The sequence below is a fragment of the Nipponia nippon genome, unplaced genomic scaffold, assembly GCF_047370975.1.
Source record: "Nipponia nippon isolate SJK-2023a ecotype South Korea unplaced genomic scaffold, ASM4737097v1 scaffold_1, whole genome shotgun sequence".
In the NCBI taxonomy this organism is placed as follows: Eukaryota; Metazoa; Chordata; class Aves; order Pelecaniformes; family Threskiornithidae; genus Nipponia; species Nipponia nippon.
Window position 1 is genome coordinate 155139754 of NW_028262290.1, and position 22483 is coordinate 155162236.

The window sequence follows — 22483 nt, forward strand, 5'->3', positions numbered from 1 at the left end:
CAGGGTGACAAGACTCTTCACTTAGGTCTTCAGCCTTGTGTCAAAATTAGATGGGATGAAGCCAGACTTAGGTCTTCAGCCTTGTGATTAAAAAACAGATTTAAAACTGTATTTCCACTGAAACTTTTGGTACCACTAAGCTTGGCAGAGTTCACATCTGCCAATTGTATTCAGAAACTGTCCAGCAGTAAAGAGGAGTTCATTATTTTAAAATAAATCATGTCAGCTTGGCTAAGGTTTTATTTGATACAGCACTTGTGTTTTAAGGCTTCAGTGGTTGCCTGTCATTGTCATCCTGATGTAAAACTGATCTTTACTGGTATGACACACAGAAATTAATGTCTGAATGTAGATTCAGTGAGAGAAACTAAGGGAAGAAGGTTTTGGACAGAGGGCAGAGGCAAAAACCTCAAATTGAAGGACTCCATAGCTACTACTAATTAACACAGTAACTGGCGGAGCCAGTGTGTTGGTAGGGAATTGTTATGAAGTACAATGAGTTTATCTACCTCTTATATGAAGGGAGGGTTCAGGATTCACCACTGAGGTGGACATGTTGGGCTTCAACAGGTTTACCTGGGATCTTAAAATAACATCTTCACTTTCCATCTGTTTGTTGAGTTTTCACTGAGATTTTGGACTGCTAAATCACCCAGAGATACCAGGTTGTACTTTGGGACTTCTGGAGTAAGGGAGACACACAGATTAATTACTGTTGTCTCTGTGTCTCTTGATGCATGTTTTGGATCTGTCATCTGTCTTTGATGCTGCTTGAGTTTCCCTGACTTGTCTGTGGACCCTGGGTAGGGAAAACGTCATTCTCCTTGAGTGGCTCAGTTGTTGTAAAAGACCTACATGCAAGCACCTCTAAGTATCTCTCTTTTCTGCAGACAGATGCTTCAGCACCTCTACTTCCCTGATGCCTATCTGAGATCAAGATTTGGATGAGGGAAAATCATTTGTAGTACAGGAGAAATAAAATTAAGGGGAAATTGATGTGGAAGCTAGAGGATAAACCTGTAATACTATTGACTGCATTGGATTATACCTTCCCCTTATTCCAGATAATTCAAGAAGTTTATTTTTTGATTCAGGAACTGCTACTGTTTTCTCAATGGTGCTGGTGGATATTTATTTAGGTTTGTGATTGCAGTCATATCTCCCTGACATTTCATTTTTCACATTACAAAATTATCTAGACATCTCAAGCAAGAGTTGGGGTCCATATTTGTAGGAGCTGCACCTACACACAAGCAAAAGACAGCATTTATCTCAATAGTTTACCGACAAACCAATGAAACAAAAATTCCAGGGAGCAATATGGTTTGCTGTCATTTTGTAGAACATAGATATTTAGGTGACTTACCTAAGGTCATGCCCTTCAACGTCAGTTAAGGCCTGACTTCAGACTGAGGATGTTCAAACCCTGCATTAATTCCATGATGATATTCTAGTACAGTAGGGACATCTACAAGAGGACTCTTCAGCCAAGCAGTGCCCGTCTACAGTCAGCAACATGTCATAATTTAGAACCGTCCTAGCATGAAACGGAAAGGGACCCACCAGCTGCTGAGTGTGGCAATCAAGAGAAACACTAGCCAGAACTTCAAGATAGATTTTAACTGTTCTACATCAATTAGCTATCATATGGGAAATAAAATGCACAAAGCTGTTTAATAGTACTAGGTAGCCTTTATATTATTTGTTTTTCTCTACTGGCAATATGTATCCTCTCTGTTTCTGACTTCTGAATGACCATACTGTGCAACACAGACAACCTTCCCCAGGCAAATCATTGTATCAGATGGTTTAGTAGAAGAATGTATAGGGACACATAATTTTTTTTTATGATCTTCATTGTAGAGTTTATAGGTTAGTTCATTCTAAAAATATAGATTATTTTCTTTATTTTCTGAATGGCCTCATTCTGACTGTCTGTTGTAGGGTGCTCGGTACAGGCTGTAAGTTCTTACATATCTTAGAAAGTTGTGGTTGACTGTTACTGCTGGCCAAGTGTTGGAAAGCATATGTAAATACAGAGGTGCTCCTTCATTTTCATGCACTTTTCTGCATTTTCATCCTGATGTGCTGCTTTTGGCTTTGCAGTGATTATACATCATCTAAATCAGAATGCCTTTTGAAAAATATGTTTAAAAATAAGGTGACAGAAAATTGCAGTGAAACACCTTTTGTAAATTCATAGGATATCACTGAAACCTGATTAATCTGCTAGGGAATCTAACCAGAGGTTAATGCAATTTAATACACTTCTCTTATATTGACTATTATTATACCTTAGCCTCAGCCACTGTCACTAACAAGGTCAGTGACTGGTGCTGGAGGTCTAAAGGAAAAGGCTGTAATACCAAACATATACGTGTCTGCAAACGTAAACTTTAGTCAAATTATACTTCTATAATAACTTCTTTAAACTCTAACACATTGCATTACTGAAATAATGTCGCACAATAACTATGCTGTAGTATTTTTCAGTACTGTCTTATTTCTCTACAATGCAGTTACTGCATGATTACTCTATAAAACATTTTTAGAGTCCCAGAGAAGTCAGTTAAGGTTTCTCATGACATAGGCTAGCAGCATTCATTTTAGAAGATGGTAGAGCTTTGCATCAAGAACTTTGCAAGTCTTTGTAAACCAGGTGGCTGCTAGGGCGCGAATTTATTCATCATTTAACTTTTGGAAGATTTCCAAATGGAAAAGATTAGGCTGAAAAGTATATTGTATACAAGCAGCCCCTGGTCATTTTAAATTTCCTTAATCCCCTGCGGTAAGTATTTGCATCTGAATTTCACTGATGAAAAAGCTGTCAGCACAGAGAAATGAAGGTCTTAATTTTTAAGTCTGGTCACTGTTTTGGACAACTCTCAGGCACCAGACTTCTCAGCCTGAGGCAACTGTATGCTGAGGGTGATGCTGAGGTTCGATCCCTTAGGAATTCCTTGCAGCCATCTACCCAAAGAGGTGGGCTGGGGACCCACCAGTGACACTGTACCCCTGCCCCACCGAGGGCTGATCAGGTGCCCCTTTCTTCTGCCTGTGGGTGCTGCCGGAGCCAGGTAGTGCTGGTTTGTGCCGCTGCCCTCGGTTGGTGCTGGGACGTGCACCGGCCAAACAGGGCTGCAGCTCCTTGCTCTGAACAGCCATGCTGCAGCACAAGGAACTTTCCACCAGCAGATTCATTGTTTCAGATGGTTTATTCAAAGGATGTAGAGGGGCAAAAATGACTTTTCAGTATTTCAGTATCAGAGAATGAATATTTAATAATGAAAAAATAATAATAATGAGCTGTTGTACCTTGATGCATTTTCAAGTGCTTAAAGAAAGAGTGTATTTGATTACCTTTCTGCATACTGGGATACTGGGCCACAGAAAGAAACCTGGTCAGTGGAGGCCTTACAGAAGGTCTGTGAACTAGTTAATCCCATATGAACAAACAAACTATGACCAGTCTGGGCCAGGACTGAAACATCTGAAGGCAGAATGAGGTTTCAGACATCCCTGCTTTGGGGACACTCATTCCACATTTTGGTTTAGTGTATTACAAACACAGGAAACTATTAAAATCAAAACTGTTTCTGGTGATGAGCTGCATCTCTCCTCCCCTCAAGAGTCAGAGATGCTGAGTTATGTTTTAATATGCCCATACAAACATCTTTCAGAAAGTTTTGTTTCATCCTCAGTGACTGCTGCTGGTTTGTGTGGCATATACAGACTTACTAATTACAATGATTTGCAGTCTTTGGCATGTAGGTATTTTCCCCTTTAAAGAGAATACTGTCTGAACAGCTTTGAAATGTTTACCTCACGCTCATGGGGGAGCTGGACATTGCTTATTACTGGCATGTTGCACAGCAAACCCCCATTAGAGTAGATGTGGGGCCTTGAAAAAATGAGGGGAAGAGGGGGAGCTTCTCCTGTAGGAGATGAAACTTGGCTGCTGAGGCTTTCCCATAGCAGGAGTACTGCATCCCATATTCCTTTGGTTCTGCTGCAGTTTAACGAAGGGGCAAAATCCTTTTAGCATTGCCTTAACTTCCTGCTATCCAGCATCACAGTGTTAGCCAGTCTGGGCTATTTCATGTGCAAGAATATGCAAAGCAGACAGGAGGACCTGTCTGCAGTAAGGCATCTTTCTGGCAAACTTGATACACTGAATATGGATCCATACCCTCATTGCTTCATCACCACTCTGTGATGTTTGGCCCCAAAGCTAAAGTGGCTTTTGCTGCAAATAGCCACACTGACAGCTCCTTGTAAGTAGGGCAAGAGTGGATTAGTGCAGGCATTTTGCGGCAGAAGGCTCTGGAGTCTCACCTGCGCAGTCACACGACTGCATTCCTGTTCTGCTTTAACGCCCTTGAGCATCTTTTATCTTCCAAATTCTAAAGGCCTTATTTTCTTTCCACCTATTCAGGCAGGAGGGAGCAAAAGCAAGCAGAAGTGGGTAGGGAGGGTGGGAGAAAAATAGAGTGTGGCTACTACATCCCTTTCCCCTCTCAGGAGCGTATAGGGCACGTCTGCTGCCAAGCAGCAAATTGCAAAGGTCTCTACCATGGCCTGCTGCTCTCAGTATCCACAGCTCCTTAGGGAAGGGACAGCACAGCTGGAAACTGGAGAATACGGCAGCCAGATGGCCTCTTCTTCAAGGGTTTGTGCATATTCTGGCGACTGCAGAGTCTGGAGCTTGCTTCTCCCACTTGCTGTGCTGCTCAGCAGGACCCTTTTGCTCTCAGAGGAGCACCCCCTGCAAACACTGCAACACTCTCATGGAGCAGCCCTGGTACATCTTAGGTGCTCAACCTCATTTTACACATTTGCATTTCTGTAAGTGCAATGTAGCTTTTTTTTTAAAATTGTTTCACCTGCAATTTTTGTAATACCTCATTGAGAATTAAGTTACTGCAAATTTCAAAAAAACGAGGGATAAAGAAAAAATGGATTTCATATTTATTCTACTTCATCTAAATATGTTTGTACAGAAAAAGTACTGGCCACCCATAATACTCATGGGCTTACTATTCAGATTTGGATAACCTTTCCAAAGATTTGTTGCTGAAGTTGCTTATCTGAAGTGCTTAGCTGAAATAAGGGTGGGACGCTTTTTTTCTTCAGCCGTTTTCATTTTTGTCCATTTCTGTTCATTACTAACACTACACTATATTGCTTAGGCATGGAAATTCAAATGGTAATGTATAATTAAGGTGTGCAACCTGGCATCCAGTTTCACACTCTCTTTCCTCATCATACTCTCATAGTCACCATCAGTCCTCCAGTTAATAAACTATTTGGAGTGCCCTTCAGCTCTCCTCTTTTGAGAGAACCTGAGTGAAGTGAATTGTCACAAATCCTGCAAAGCTTGGGCTCCTTGCTTGGGTACCTCCAGTGCTGAGAGAGACCTGTCTATCTCACAAGAACAGGAATATAAGTTTTGATGTACTGGCTGGGATGAGCAGTTGTGATGGGTCACAAGAGGAGTCACAGCTCCCCAGACAGCATAGGGAAGGGTCTTTCACATCAGGACTCACACCTTAAACCCTCCTACCTGTCTGATTCACCTAGGCCTGAGTAGGTGACTGTGCATTGGTATGATGTGCATTTCTTTGCAGGCTGTAACTCAAGGTGTGTGAAGTTACTGCCTTTAGAACAGTCTGAAATACTTCACCTTCAAGGTAATAAACATAACAACTTCCACAGCCAGGCCCATGGAGATGGGAAAAGTCCTAAGCTGCTTTACTCAATACCACTAACCATTACCAGGGCATTCAGAACAGCCATAATTTCTGTGGGGTCGTAAGACTATCAAGTGCATTGGTCATTAGTAGACATAAGCACATAACTGAAAGAGAGCTGGTATTATTTTATAATTTAGCTTTTTTCCCCACCTCATTGATACTGGTTTTGTATTTCATAGACCGAGCTCTTTCACTTTACTATAGTGCTTGAAATCATGTACATGTTTGCCTGGAAGGAGAGACAGACCCAGTTGTGTGGGACTGGTAACCCTGCATTTAAGTTAAAAAAGGGTGTTGAAACAGGGGACATCACTGGGTGGGGAAGCTGACTCCTCAGTGTTGTGGAGAACACGAGGAATGAGCACAGCACATTTAAGGAATCCAATTGACTTTGTAGCTGGATAGTATAAAAAATGACTGCCCTTCACCATTCCTTGTGGCTAAGGGGAGGCCTTCCACCAGAATGACTTAAGCCATCTTCATACCTTCACCAATCCTGAAACCAGCCGAGGAGGGAGCTATACTGCCAGTACAGCTCAGCTGTTGCTAATGCCGGCTTGCTGATACTTTCTCATAACTGTGCCTAGAACTGAAAAGCGGTTCATGAAATTGTTAGCACCGAATGATAGTTTCTGAGAATTGGTGGCTTTTCAGGTTGGCTTGGAAGCATGACTTCTCTAGGGATTGGCAATGCCAGTCTATCCTCTTAACACCTTAGATTCCAGTCATTTTGAGAGTATAACAAAATGTTATCAGAAAGAAAGTCTTCAGAAACTTTAAAGAATGTGTTGAGCCTGAAGCCACTCCTAAAAATGAATGAATGCTGGGATGCTCATTTTCTTTCTAATTGGATCTTGCTTCCCTAATGGACAGAGCACAGATTGGTACTGAAGCATAGAAGATGCTTTTCTAAATCTGGCTTCTAAATTGAGTGACTTAAATTTCAGACTGGTCAGAAGTTTGATGTGTGGTTGAATGTGCAGTTGTGTTTTGCAGTAGCATTACTACTTCACACACAACTACAAGTTTTTGCCACATTAATAGATGAGGGTCAGCTGTGCTCAGGACAACAGAAACCAGAAGGAAAAGGGGAGAAAGGTTAAAGGCTGAAGGCTCAAGCTAAAAACAAAAAAAAAGTGATTGCCTCTCTTTTTTCCCGCAGACAAGTCTTTCTACCTGAAATAGAAGCTTTTTAAAGAGATGTTTACTTACGCTATGTAGTGGTTCAAAGGTTTGATTCTTTTGGGTGATATATGTGTTGTAAAAAAAACCCAGCCAGTAACCTGTAAAAGCTCCGCATGTAAAACCTACTTCCATGCAGGTCTTCCTGAATTATATCTGACACCCAAGCCATGCGGGTTTAAATTCACAGGCTCTCTTCCCTTAGCTGATAAGGTGTGTAGGGGAGGCAGTTTCCCCCTGTGCTTTGTGCTGTGCCACATAGCTAAAACTGAGGGTACATAGGGCCTTCTTACCATATGCAACCTGCTTCGTGGAGGATGGGTGACATCATCCGAATCCTGGTTTAATAAGTACTTTTAGAGATTTTTATGGAAATATTTTTGTTTATTTAATTTGGAAAGCTGTGTAATGTATAGCTCTGCCTAGTCCAAAAATGACAGAGGCCTAAAACAGCCAAACACAGAGGGTTTCTAATAGCTGGGAGGGTTGCAGTGGCAGCGCTTAGCAGCAGGAGCTGGGTAACCTACATTCCACCAAGAGGAAGTTTCAGATTAAAGGAGTTCTGATAAACAGGGTTTTACTGTGCTCTTCCAGCCGACTACAAATGCAGTAGCACTAATGATGACATTAATTATTTAGCATAATTTTTTTGTGATATTCTTCCGTTTTCCATTCACTGCCTAGGTTTCCAGATACGTATTTTTAAGTTAGATAATAACTAAGGAGGATAGAGCACAGAAGCAGTAGGTCCCTTGTAACTTAAAGCAGTATCTTATCTGTTGCATACTTTGGCTTTTTGTAATGAATGTGTAATGCTTTGTAGTCGAGCTTTTCAGAGGAATGCTGTTGTCATCTTTCCTCTCTGTAAAAGCCCCTCTGCTCCCGACACTTTAATTGCACAGTTGCCTAAATGAGGCACTGCAGAGTGTTAATGTACGAGTCTGGGCGACAACACGCTCCTCTTTTCACAGAGCTTTTGCCCTTGATCGTGAATTTAGCAGAGCACGTACCTTAAAAATAACTGGAGATTCAAGGGGAATTGCTACACTTAGCCTCTTGCGTAAGGTTTGTGGATACAGGGATGCTTCAACAGTAACTCATGCTCTTTCCCTGGGAATAATAAGCACTGCAATTAGTGAACTAGTTAATAACTATTTGGTTAGGGAGGACAGCAGCGGCATTTCTCTGTTTCTGGAAGCAGGGTGTTCAGTGTCCACATGGTCTAAAGCGAAAAAAAAAAAAAAAAGAAAGAAAAGAAAAGGCTTGAAATCCTGCCTGCAGCCTCCCTTCTTGCAAGCTGCCCCTCCGGCTTCTCCCAGACGAGGCGGCAGGATGTTTTTACTCCCTCCGGGGCCGTTCTCCCTGGCTTTCTCCCGGGAGCCAGGCACAGCCGGCAGCCCAGGGGGAGCGGAATTTGGGGGCGAGGGCTGGCGGAGCTGATGTCAGAGCAGGGCGGCGGGAGCCATTGGGCTGCGGGAGACTTTGCAGCAGCAAATCCGCCCCCCTCGCCCCCCCCACCCCCGCACCATCAGCTTCAAAGCGGCCGGAGCCGGAGCCCGGCAACTCGCAGAGGTGCAAAAAGTGGGCGCGGGGCCGGCAAGAGCCTCCGCGGCCGCCCCCGCTCCTCGCCCCGGTCGGGCCCGGCACGTCGGGGCGGAGGCGCGACCCCTCGCCGCGACGCTGGGCAGCGCCGAGCAGCCAGCCCTACCCACCGCGCTATAAAAGCCTCCTCCAGAAAGAGGAGAAACTCCGCGGGAGGAAAACATCTCGGCGCGGTGCTGTTTCGCTGAAGTAGAGGCATGACATCCGTCCTGGGCAGCAGCAGGGCGTCGGGAGGGCCGAGCGGGCAGCTGAAATGCAAGTCCAAGAGGAGGAGGAGGAGGAGATCAAAGAGGAAAGGTAAGAGCAATTCATTCCTCTTTTTCCCCCCTCTCTCTGCCTGTCTCCCGCACACACGCCCCGGCAGACACATCGCCTGCTCCTGTTTTTATTGTCTCCGCATGGCGCACGCCGGCGCCGGCCCTGCCGCTGCCCCGACGGCCGGTGCGGGGCGGGCGGTGCCTTCCCCGCCGCGCCGATCCGCCAGCAGCGGGGTCCGGCCGGGGCCGAGGCGGGCCGCCGCTCTCCCCCGCCGACGGGCAGCGGTTGCCCTCCTCCTCTCTTTGTTTCGGGCCGAGGTCGAGCCCCGCGGGGGTGCCGGCGGGCGGGGGCTCGGCGGGCCCCGTCCGAGGTAGCGCGGTGCGGCGGCGGAGCTGTCCCGGGGACTCCGCCGGCCCCGGCACTGCCCCCGCCCGCTCCGGCGCCGGTGCCAGCCTGACCCCAGCCCGCCGCCCGTCCCGCTGGGCCCCGCTGCCCGCAGGACGGGCCCCCGGCCGGGCAGAGCGCGGCACGCAGCTCCCGGGGCAGCGCGCGGCTCCCGGGGCAGCGCGCAGCTGCCGGCCGGCGGGTTGCGCCCCCCAAACTACCTCTTTTTTCTTTCTTTTAGAGAAGGTCCACCGAGTTTCGCTATTTTGGTGCCGTTCCCCTTCCCTAAGCAAACCTTTGTTAGGAAGGCGCTAATTGCCGTAAGCGTGAAAAGTGAAGCTACAGGATGTCATTGCGAACAGGGAATATGCCCTAGATAAAAGCTCTTCGCAAGGCTGTCCTGTTTTCTCCTGTAGAGGGGATGACACACTACTGCCTGATTTTTGATGTTTTGCTTGAAAAAGACGAAGTTAACAGACTGTGAACACTTTAAAGTAAAATGAACTGATACGAGAAGCAGAGTGCCAGAGATGCCCAGCTGCAGTGCATTTGATTGCAGGGATGCTAACTCCAAGTGTTTATCTAAGCAGTAAATATCATCTAACCTGTAATTGTCATCATTACGTGGGACTAACACAAGTTTTAGTCAGCTAGCTCGTCAACTCAGGCTGATGCTTTGGGTACGCTATTTCTTCTTCTAATTCTAGAAATCCTAATTTGGAACGCGCCATTAGCTAAGTGGCTTTTAATTATTTATTATGTTAAACCCAATAAGCATGGTATTTGACAACTTTTTAGAAAGGTGCCAAAGCAGGTTTTGTATAGTAACTAGCAAAGACTGGTCAAATGCTAAATGCTAGACTGTATCATCTGATTGATTGTCACTATTTTAACTTTCACGTCTGAACTCTCTATATTCAGAATCATAGTAACAAATAGTGATGTGTGCACAAGTGAAAACAACAGACGTGCAGATGTATCAGGACTTCCAGTAGGTGTGTAACCTTGCTTTGTTACTCCGTATCTCTAGCATGCTGTAACACCTGGTGACAGAGGCTGCCTTTCGCGCTCCGTTACAGAGCAAATTCTAAAACGCTAAGCAAAGGGAGAGTTCCCATACTCAGTCTGTTTAAATCTGCTTGTACTTAAGTTGTGCTCTGCAGACTTCTTTATGCTGTATTTGTTCTAGCAGAACTCCTTTTCTAGGGAATCACAGACTTAGCCTAGCCTGAGCTACCCTGTGCTTGACCAAGAGAAAAGAGTAATCCATTAATCTATGCAATGGAGAAAAGGTGCTTTGTTATAAAGGTAAATGATAAGTGTTAATTTTGTTTCTAAGAAGCAGGCAAAAGTGAGGGTCTTTCAGTAAGACTTTTCTGATGCATCCTTTGTTGCTCTGTGTTTTGCCAAAATAAGATGGAAGTTGAATGTCTTAAAAAACCACAAAAACTCACTAAACAATAACTTGGTAGATGACAGTTATTTGCAGAATACACAGCTGGAGGTTGATGGCATTCTAGAAAGTGCCTGACTGACCAATATCAATAAGAATGTGCACTTGAAAAGTTCATTTTTTTAATTCCTCCAAATGTGCTATTGTAACCACTTTACAAATAACGTAGTTAGTTAGTATACTAATTATAGGGAGCAGTGCTTGTTTTCATATCATTATGATTTTGATTTTCTTTTCTATGTAATCACACTATATGTTCACAGAAGTACACATTCCTGTAAATTTATGTTGGCAAAAAATGCCTGTAACTTAAGGCACGCCCAATATAAAACCTGTTGGATTTTCCTAATATGCTGGTTTATTTACTGATCATACATTTCTCTGTCTTTTTTGATGGCATGTAGTGCACAGGTGTTGTTTAACAAACTGACTGTCCTGGAGACTAGTCAAGAAAACGTTTATTAGGCTCATAAATTACAGTGCCTTTTTGAGAATTAATGTGGGCTCCACTATTTCGCAGTTTTGATCTATTTAATAGATTGTGAAAAATATTTTTAGAGAGTTACACCAAAGACACTTGCCTTTAACTATTATCCAGCGCATATTTTGTTGTTTATAGCAAGAATACTTTTAGTAGATGATTTAAAGTGTATAACTATGCACATATGTTTATACATACACACACAGAAGTACCTATGGATACGTGTAGACAAAGAAATTCACTCTGGTCTTGAATTTAAATTGAGTATTAATCAGAGTAAGGAAATGAAATTATCTGTCACATCCCCACTCCTTAAGGAGATGGACTCAACAAATTATTTATACAGCTTACTATATTTTATTACACGTTACACATCAACTGTGCTTAAAACCAGGTTGAGACATCGCCTGATAGAAGATCTAGGAACATGTAGCAGTAGAAGCAAATATTATTCTCTATTTAATAACATTGTTTTTCCCCTTCTGATTTACTTTTCTGTTTTCAGTCATGTTTTTGTCCTGGTTAGTGTGAATTATAAATTAGTGTGTCTGGGTATAGTGCTTTGCTCCATTTCTTTTATACCTGGATGCTCTGTTTTAGGAGTTTCCTGGGGGCAGAAAGCAAGTTCAAGCAAGGAAAGCAAGCAACATTCTCTGAATAGCTAAATTTGCCTGGGTATTTAGGCTAAAAAACAATTAAAAACACGTGCTGCAAGAGACAGAGAGAGAGAGCATTTCCATATATGCAAATTGAGCACTGAGAAGTGTAGGACACTGTGATTCCAGTGTACAATAACATCGTCCAATAATTAATTTGCGTGCATCTTATTTTTATGCTTATGAAATCCGGCAAGGCTTTCAGTATAAAGATCCTACCTTGAAGACTTAACATGAAATGTCTATGCAATGAATATCACATTGCAAGCATATATTTGCATAGTGATTTCATTCAGTTTTACACTACATGCAGAAAGTGTGTTAAAAAGCTAAAATGTGGATATTCATAGCCATTTGTTAAATTAGTATAGGTAGGAATATTTTCATTGTCATTTGGAAAATAAGCACGTTAATTCCCAGTGGGAAGTAAATATCTTAATTTCTCAAAGACCTAATGAAAAATAAATACGGATGCTTGCCAGATTATCTGCATACTAATTTTGTGTAAAAGCAGTAATAGGTATTTTATATTTCTCTCTCTCTGTTTGTTTGTTTGGTTTTTATCTGTGTGTATAAAATGACCAGAGGTTAGAAAACTATGCCTAATGATTTAGAGAAATCCATTTAAAATTTTTAGGAATTCCTTTATAGGAAGTTACTGTATTTGTGGGTTCTTGTGTTTTCTCCAGGGCTCTGGAATATGGCAGAGTACTGGCAGAATTCAGCACAGTGGCCTCAGCACGGTTTGTGCAGATTTCATAGCCTGTGGTATAGATTTTGAAAAGAAGGCTTGTTTTCTGAGATAAACGATTACAAGTAGACCAAACAAAAACAGAGTTGCTGTTTACTGATAATACTAAAAAGGCCACACTTCAGCAGCCTCCGGCAACTTCTTAGAAATCAGCGTATAGAAAGTAAGTATGAAATGGGTGATTGGAGATATGCCCCTTCTGAGTTATCTTCCAGTATAAGACAACAAATAAGCCACCTTATTTGTAATGCAGTTTTATAGAGCTAGCGATTAAAGTTAATTACTGGAAACAGGAGGGGATCAGGTATCCCTGACATGGTAGAAAGCCATGGCCGAGGTCGCTGCTGATACAACGGGACATGAAATAAAAGTTGACAGAATAAACTAAATAAGGGCAGCGAGTGGGTGAGAGAGGCAAAATGATTGTGAAATGAAATTCCATGAAAAATTAATGAAATAGAAAGATTGTGCTGAGGACGGAGGGAGGAAACCAGCTTGGTTCTTCATCATCCTGCAATGCCAAAGTAATAAATGAGCATGTTTCATCTTGGCAAGGTTCAGGGACACAACTCCTTCCCCACAACAGGATTGCGTCGTGCTTCAAGATGTGTTCCGCTTATCTCGTCCCCTGACAGCTTGAGAGGAAGGGACTGGATTTGGTGATAAAATTAAATTGATTAAACCTTTATCCATCATCTAATTTGGTACCTTTCTTTTTCCTTTTCTTTTTTACTATTACCTCCAATTTCTAGTGATCCATGTAATGACAGCAATTTGAGATAGCATCAAGGATATTAGCTACGATGACTGAACTTAAATTTAGAATAAAAATATGGGATTCATGAGTCCATATCTAAATAGCAGACCATTAGGTTATAGCAGAGTTGTGTCTTCGTAGCAACAGCATGTAAGTATGAGGACAATAAAATGGCGCATTTTACTTTGAGAGAGAATAAAATATTTCAACTTTACCTCGAAGTATTAATTATGTAAGTAGAAAGAGCACTAATATAAATATTGACCATATCTTACATGAGCAATGACATATATAGCCATTTTTACCTTTTTGAACACAGAAATTAAGTCAGGTGTTTTGCTTTCTTCAGTGGTGCTACAGAGGCATATAAAGCTCGTGGCAAAATATCGTACTGTTGGAAATTGCTTCATATTGCTTAAAATTTTGTAGCTTCTCCTTGGCGATTTGAGTAAGGAAATTCTCCCATAAGGTGAGAGCTTTGCTTACAAATTCCAGTTTAAGTGATATTAATGGAGGTTTTAAAATACTTAACGGCAGCCCTTTCTGAAGTGATACCCTATAAATGGAAAACACTGCACTAAAAATTAAAGGTCAGATGAAATTGCCTTGTGAAATATCAAAGCTACTAAAGGTCTGTGCAAACTGTTTTCTTAGGTTCCTTTAATGCCCTTTAGGTTAGCAAGTTGCATTAAAAAAGTGAACATTAGAATATCTGTCTAATCACTGTTAATTGTACTACTTTTGAATTACTGCTGTCCGATATTGTATAGGTTTTGCAAGTAGTAATGAACCTGAATTGATCCCTGTGTTTACAGCTAACTATCTCTACAACCTTTCAGGCAGTTTACCGTTTTCTCCATGTAAACTATTAGTTATCCGGACAAAAAAAAGCTGATATGCGTCAGTAGATAGATCATTCTCAAGGCATGTGTGATGAACTTGATGTTTTCTGTGTAAAACAGCTCGATTTGCCTGCAAATTATGGAAGTTCCAATAGTAAAATAAAGTGCTTACCTTCCTGCTCGAGCTGACCTTTGTTCCCCGCTGTATGAATTTGAAACGAAGCAGCCAACCCAGAGGAGTTTTAACAGCATATTGTGATATGTAATATATTAAAAAGACCCCTTTGTTAACTGGCTGAAGCAGCTTGTCAACCCATACTAATAGGCAACCCTCCCCGAGTCATCAAATAACCAAATTTCATGCTTTAACAGAAAGCATTAAATGGATGGTGTTATCGTTGTCATTCAGTCAGTCTAGAATTTCTTACTTCTTAATGACAGGTTTGAAATATGAAGACGTATTTTTGGGCCCTGAGTTGACAATACCCGCTCCGGACTAAGGACTGGACATTGTTGTGGATGGTTTAATGAAAATCTCTGCTAAGTAAAGCGTGATAACAAGGGAAGCACAGAGCAGGGCAGAGTGCGTGAAGAGCAGGATGGCTAATATTGAAGATATTACAGTGTCATTAATGAATGAAAGGTGTATTTTCACTGACTATATTCTGTTTCAATCTAGCTGTTCTAGCTCCCAAATGTGTGCTAGAAATAGTGAGGATTCAGAGACATATGGCAAAAGGGATTAGGGATGTGTAAAATTTCAGTAGAAGAAAATTTGGAAGATTTATATTGTTTACTTTGGAGATAAACATAAGAAAGAATACAGTAAAATTATATTAAAGAAAGAAAGATTAAGGTAAACAGGCTATTCTGATTTATTCCTGATTTTTTTTATTTACAAAGACAGAGGCCTTTAGAGAAACAGAATTTCAGCATGTTTATTAGGAGTGGAAGGACTTTTCCTGTTGAGACAGTACGTAGCTGGCCTGAGGAATTCATTCATTCAAGGTATGGAAAAACAAAACTTACATATGTGTAGGGAGTTGAGGTATTTGATTAGCTCAGCTGAGACTAGCGCTAAAAAGTTTGCTGCTCACTTCAGCAAAGGTAGGTTTTGGCTTTAGGTAGGATACATTATGAAGGATTTGGGATTTTTTAATATGAGATATGAATCCTCTTTTTCAGGAAATTATCTGACTCCTGACTTACTTGGATTACGAGGAAAGGTAGGCAGTTTAATTGCTCCTGTTAGCCATGAGGCTTTTTGCACTCTCCTCTGTTTTCGCAGCTGAAGCTGTAGCGCAGCGGTTCAGGAGGTGCCCTTCTGCTCGGCTTCGCGCCGGTGGCAATGCGCATCCATCCACCCGTGTGCCTCCTAAAACCGGGAACACAGCTGCAAGGAAGGCAGGCGCATTTCCTTGGAATATTTCTGACGGCTTTTTAAGTTGCCTTCCTCTCCGTTCCTACTCAACGCCCTGCATGATGTATGTAAAAATAGACCGAAATTGAGACTGATTCCCAATCTCTTACTTTCATGCTGTAGTGAGGTTAGGAGGATAACAATAAAAATTAATACACCCCCTGTTTCTTATTCCCTTGGAAGAAGAAACAAGAGTGTGGGATAAAAGGGGGTGAAAATGAACTTTACAAACACATGATGATTTGTTAAGCAGAAAAGAACAGTTACTGGCGTGACTGCTAGTGCATCGTCATCAGATGAATAATGTGTAGTAGGGGATTACCCCTGCAAACCATGGTCTGTCTTTGTGGAAGTGTTCCTGCTGGGTTCGGGTTCGGTCCCAATGCTGTACCAACTATTGCATCTGATTTGAGAGTTGTGCTACTTGTGCGTGCTGTTTCTGAAACCTGCAGTAGATGCTGGTGGCGTTTTATGTGTGGTTTGGAACTGAGGAATGAGCAATACGTAGATCTCAGCAAAATACTTTGTGCTGAAGTAATATTTTTTCCCCATTTTTACATCATCTTTGTTCCTTATAAGAGAAATGGTGCTCAAAATTATTAGCAGAGTCACCTTTCTCTAACTGCTAATGAAACATCAGCATGAAGAGCCAAAGCTGCTGGGAAGTGTGGGAAGAAAGAAGTAGAATTTGACAGATATTTTATCTCCATCTCCGTAGAAAGAGATTTACACACAACTAATTTTATGCAATTGCCCGCTTCCTACCACTTCTCAAAGACTGTGAAATGGCTATTTATTCCTTAAATAGTGGCGTTTAACAAATGTAAAATTATGCCTATCAAGCCAACTGTAATAATGTACTGCCTTTGTATAAGGCCTAATGCTGCTGCCCCTACTCACAGTAGAACTGAAATTGAAACTTCTCAGCATGAGTCAGGGTGGCAAAACTGTGCTGCTATATACATGTGTGTCTGTGCCTTAATATATATCTGCATATATACATTTTTGTATGAAATACAAACTTTGGCTTCAGTTGTCTAGTGCTATTAAATAAATGACTATAATAAACTCCAAGTTATATTAGACAAAGGGTCTTAAAGCCTGTAGAGTCCAAAAAATATTTACACGACGGATTATTTTTTATATTACATTCAAGCATTTTGTTTAGAGATGTAGAAATAAAATACATGTGTATCATTTGTGTGTTTATACACATCCATCCGTACATGGTGTATGAATTTGTAATTTTAAAAATACATATATAAAAATTCTCATAGGATTTGTGTATGATCTTCCTCTATGTAATACTGATAGTCTTACAGACAAATCACAAAGGCACAACTGCACAAGGGTTATAAGATTTTTTTGAGAGTCAGAAATAAATAAATGAAAGAAACCTCTTATAAGGCAGATTTTTTAGGATATTTCTAGGTTCTATTTTGTAGGCACATTTTTTTTAATAGCTAAGTAATTCAGAATGGTGAAGACAGATGTGTATGCAGGAGCCCATAATACTCATGTCAGGAAACCCCAAACCTTTACCAAAAAGGTGGATTTGGTCTTAAGTTTCTTTGTGTGCTGATCTTTCTCCAGCTGAATCTTATGGAAGAACTGACATAATTGGGAGCAGAAGCCAACCCTGAGCTCGTGCTCCATTTTACATCCATGCCAGCAGCCCTGCCACAAACCGCCAGGCAAAATGCCTATGGGTTCTTGAACAATATTTAACTGAAATTGACTTTCATTAGCTGATTTCCAGGTTGTAATTTCCCTCCTTCATGCCAATCATGAATTGCTATTTACGCGTCCGTAGGAATGGTGATTTGGGAGGCGAGGGGCAGAGCCACAGTGGTCTGCGTTGCCTCCATTGTTGAGCAGCGCAGACAGCAACTAAATTGGAGCTCAGCTCTTGCTGCTGGTGGATTTAGGAGTTTAAAAGAAACAGTACAAAAAAGGGAATATTCTCTAATATCACTGACAGCAGATCTCCTCCAGCTGCAACTGCTGCAACGATTATTGATTGATCTGTGTTTATCATTTATTTATGCTAAAGCATCTGATGTATATCTGTAAAATCCATTGTTTCTAAAATCAAGATACTTGACTCGTTTTCAATTCGCCTTTATAATGACCAGTTTTTACAGCTGTATGACAGAGGTTTGCTTTACCTGGGGCTACGCTCACAAGGAGCACTTTTTGTGCCTTCAGCTGAAATCCATAGGCACAAGCCATTTGATGATTTTTTTTTTTTTTTAAGAAAAAAGTTTCACTGCGCGAATCCTTTAGATTTCATACGCAGGAAGAAGAAGGAATATACAGTATTCAAGCATAAATGTGAAGCATTTCAGTTCTGCCAGAACAAGTCAAAATCAAGTCTTTCTAGGTTAACTTGTACCCTGCCAATAATACTTTTTAAATAAGACTTTAGCTCTGCATTTGTTTTGTTAAAAAAACTGAAGAATTTTGGAGTCTTTGCATGTTCTAGCAGAAGGTGTAAACTGTAAGGTTAAAACAGGCAGTAAGATACTAACAGTACCAGTTACCAGAAGATGGTTATTAGGTGTCAAAAAAAAAAAAAAGTGGGGATTTTTAAAAATGTACACTGGTTTTGATTAGTCGGAAATGATATAGCCCTTTGCAGTTTAGCAATGTGGTTTGTAATAGAAGTAGTTTAACAGAACACTGCTTTATAGATTGGTTAGCCCAGGCACATTTTTAAGCAGGTGATACATTCTGCTTAAATGGGGTAAGAAACCATAGACAAAGGAGGTTTGGCAGATTTTGCTGAAGGCTACCAGTGAATTCCTTATTAAATTTATACTTTCATGATGCAAGGCACATTGGACTATTTTTCCCTGCCAGTGACTAAGATCATCCTTCTCTTTAGATAATTCCAACTCATCCTAGCCAGCAAGGACTCTTATTGCCCAGAGTTAATAAAAATACATCAGTGTAATCATACTAGGTGCATGCTCGAAGTATTTATGAAAAGTTGTTATTAACTCTCACAGACAGAGAGGACACATTCCCCCAGTTTATAGAGAGGGAAACTGAGCCAGAGCAGTTAACAAATCTGTTGCAGAATTAATTAGCAAGAGGTAGGGATTCAGGAGTCTGTCGCTCCAGTTTCAAGTATCAAATTAAACCTGTTTCTAGTTTGTACGTATCTTTTCTGTAGCTGCATCGCGTCTGTAGTTGCATCACATCGCTTGGGTTTATCACTGCAAAATACTCGTGTGACATGGCAGGTCCCTGGGAGCGCTGCTCATTTCAAGGCGGACAGTGTGCCACGCTGCATGCCGGCAGTCGGTGCTAACAGGCAGGAGCAGGTATAATCCCTGCCTGCAAGGCAGCCTGCTACGTTTGTTTGTAAAGCAGTTCTGCCTATCTGCTTGGTGGTGTTTAAAAGAAGAGAGCTTTTTCTTTATTTCTCTATTTTGTATGTAAACAAATGCGTGGGGATCAGATTCTTCCTTGGTGTTAAATCACATTTGCTTTTCAGTTCCTGGAGGGCTTTTGATTTCTCCCAGAATGGCTTGTTATACATGCTGAGGGCAAGGTTTCTATGTATCCAAGTTTACATTTAAAAGGCAAGTCTTTCTTCAGTATTAGCAGCACATTGCTGACAAATCTGTAGAATAACTCTGGTTTTGTCACATGCATTGCTTCCTTCAGATGCTATGAGAATTTGCTTATGGAATTGATTGAAACTGTTAGAGGTTTTTGGGTTTTTTTAATGAGATTGCTCCTTTTAGATTAATGGCTTAATTTCAGTAAGATTAAATGTTATCTAAATTTAATAACTTTTATTTCCATTAAAAATCTTAGTAACAGTGCCTACATTTGTGCTGTGCCTGTAGTTCATCAATTTTGTATATGCACGTGCTTCTTGGAAGACCAGGAGACTATTCCACTTTAGCTAAAACCACTGTAAATTGACTGTACTCTTTAACCATAAGATAATTCTTTGACTAGAATGTCCCAGACAATTCTAAGATGAAAAAGAAAACCAAGCCCTGGTTTCTGAGTCTAGGAAAGTAATTCTAAAAGTTAAAAACAATTTAAAAAAATCTATTCCCTATACATTATTACTTTAATTTTGCCTGAAAAAGCTCCAGGCCCTCATCAAGAGTCTCCGAAATTAAATGAAGGCAAGAAGCAACAAATTACATGCTGTTTTGGGTCTCGTAGAGTGCTGTTTTAATGGGAGTATGAATTAAACGCTACAGAAGCTGTCTCAATTTATTGTATTAAGGATTAAAAAGATAACCGCAATGGCTCCAAAAAGCCACTCTTAAGACAAAACATAGTCTATGTAACCCTGAGGATCCAGGTGTTTATCACATATTTGCACTTCTTGAATTTGTTTCTTTCTTTACCTAAACACCCATCACTTTCCTCCCCTTCTTGTTATCTTAATCCCCTCATGTGTATCCTCACCTATTGAAGCATCTGTTATTTGTACAAATTATAAAAATGAAAGTATATATGGAGATTGGTGGCTTGATTGCACCAACATATCATCAAAGGTCTTTGGGGTAACGTATGGCCTTGGTTCAGCAAAATCACTTGTTCAGTCGTTGTATTGTTGCTCAGAAAAGCAGTAAATAACAAGTAACAAGATCTGCATACAAATATGCAGGTGCTTAATTTTTTTGTGGAATCAGAAACTGGATAAGTTGCTATCCTTTTCCTAAAAATTTTCTCCGTATGAAAAAGTTTGTAATGCACTTATTTGCTAACACATAGTTCTTAGGGCTCATTCTGTCTTAGCACGTCTAAACTCATCTTCCTACCACTTCCTGAGCTGAAGAAATATTTCTCTGACACTGGCATGTAAAGTTGGTTTCTGTGCTGTTTAGACAGACATAGGAGACAGCAAAAAGTAAAGGTATGGGGCTGAGACTATTATTCTAATGGACATTATAGCAAAAGCAATGTGTGCATCATATACAGGCAGTTGGAAGAAGAGTGCTTTATTAATCTTGGTCAATCTTAGTAATCTTGGTTTGAAATAATTTTCGTTTTGTTGGTTTGCCCCCTACTATATTGTTGCAAATGCTGGCGTCAGGCACATACCTGTCTGCAGGTGTGGTCATGCACAGACCTCGTACAGACAATCCACTGAATTTCCATCTGTCATTTCCCCATGCTCCTGCAGGTACCAGTGAGTTTGCACATTGTAGAAGAGATGATGATGACTCACTGAAACCCACATGGCAAAAAGAGACTTTTCGGTGATCGTCAGCACAGCCTTTGCACAGAGGTGAAGTACAGGTGGGCAGGCACACTAAAGGCACGACGAGATGTGATGCTCTGAGCACATCTATGGCCAAAAGCTTGGCTTAAGGATAGCAATAATACAGCTCCCTGACCGAATGTAGGAAACTGGTTTCCATCAGCCCTTGCTAGCAGACAGCTTGTCTCTGCCGAATGTTGACAACATATTACATAAATTTCCCTGCAACGGCTTGTTTCAGAAACTTTCCCCGGTAATGTAGATTAAGTTAGAATTTTGTTTTGGCTGCTGTGATGCATATTCATTAGATAAAAGCCCAGACAATTACTGTGATAGTTTCACTAGCAGGTGGAGTGTGTTTTAGGATTTGATGGGCATGGGATTTGCTGCAATAATCTCAGAGAAATTTGGGGGATTATTTTTATGATGGGGGTTTGTGCGAAAAGTGAGAACGTAAGCAGATTTGAAGGTGATTTCATTATGTTTTGACATTAGTTTGCTTTTACCATTTTAAATCTAGAATAAGTTCATACTTTGAACAAATTAAGGTCTCTTGGGGCAAGCAATGAACCACACAAATAAATGCTACCTAAATAATATAGTTTAAAATTGCATAAATAGTAAGCAGCAGTATTTCTAATGGATATCACTTTATTGTATTCATTTTCCAAAACAGTAAAAAGAACTAGAAAAAACATTTTCTGTCTTCACTTGTATAATGTTCACGTTCATCCGTTATGTACACGAAGGTTATAGATTAATTTTTGTTGAGTAGGTAATATTACAAAAAATACGCATGCATCAGCATTGTTGAAAATTTGTGAACAAAAGCACAATTTCCTTTTTTGTTTCCACTAGAGAAGAGGAAAAGATTGAGAGCAGAATCGAGATGAAGAGAATAGGAGCCTGATCCTGTGCTGTTACATGGGAATCTTTTTTTTTTTTCAGGAGCACCAGGTCCTACAGCTTATGGGACCTTCATCCCATAGGTCATTCTTGCCTGGGTGGTCATGTTGTCTTCAGTGCAGATTGACCTATTTTTTTATAGAGGTTAGGGTCATGCTAACTGGTACTATCAGTAGTGGATCACTACCAAATTAGAGTTTCAAAAACCAAACAAGAAAGTTAAAATTGCACACTCAGGAAAGCACTTTCTTTCATCCCTACAGCACAGCATCAGAATTTAACATTAAAGGAGGTTTACAAATACACTTGCATAGCACAGAAGTCATCAGTCTAGACTCCCCATCTGTTGAATGCCTTGTAAGTAAGTATCAGTAGCAGTTCAGTATCTGACTTAAACAGAAATCATCATGTAAAAATGCTAATAATTTCTCTACGCTGTTTTGTTACTAATGGAACTTCAAAGCTATGAATGCATATGTTTATATTCAATTTCTATTTATACACTTAAACACAGACACTCTAGTACTATGCATATTAATGTGCCAATATGTGCTCCAGCAACGCGTACATTAATGTACATGCATATTTATAGAAAGGGCTGAACTCAATGGAAATTTTGTCCTAGGCTTCATAAGGAGTTTGGATCAAACCTCAATTTTTTAATAAACATTTGGCCAAATTTCCAGGAATTGATTTGGTTAATAGCATTGTCTTTTTGTTGTTCTAGTTGTTTTTTAATTCTTAAGCACAAGTTTTTTATGAGCTGCATAATTTTCACCAGCTTGTGTAGAGATGTTCC

At 40.8% G+C, this 22483-nt stretch overlaps 1 protein-coding gene across 1 annotated transcript in view; it reads left to right on the forward strand.

Annotated features, from left to right (window-relative positions):
* Positions 1-8468: 8468 nt before the first annotated feature.
* The window catches only part of ADARB2 (adenosine deaminase RNA specific B2 (inactive)), a 319924-nt gene continuing 305909 nt past the window's right edge, over positions 8469-22483 (forward strand). The window contains exon 1 of the mRNA XM_087729609.1: positions 8469-8834. Coding sequence (XP_087585735.1) covers positions 8735-8834 — 100 coding nt within the window. The 5' untranslated portion in view covers positions 8469-8734. The remainder of the gene's footprint in view (positions 8835-22483) is intronic.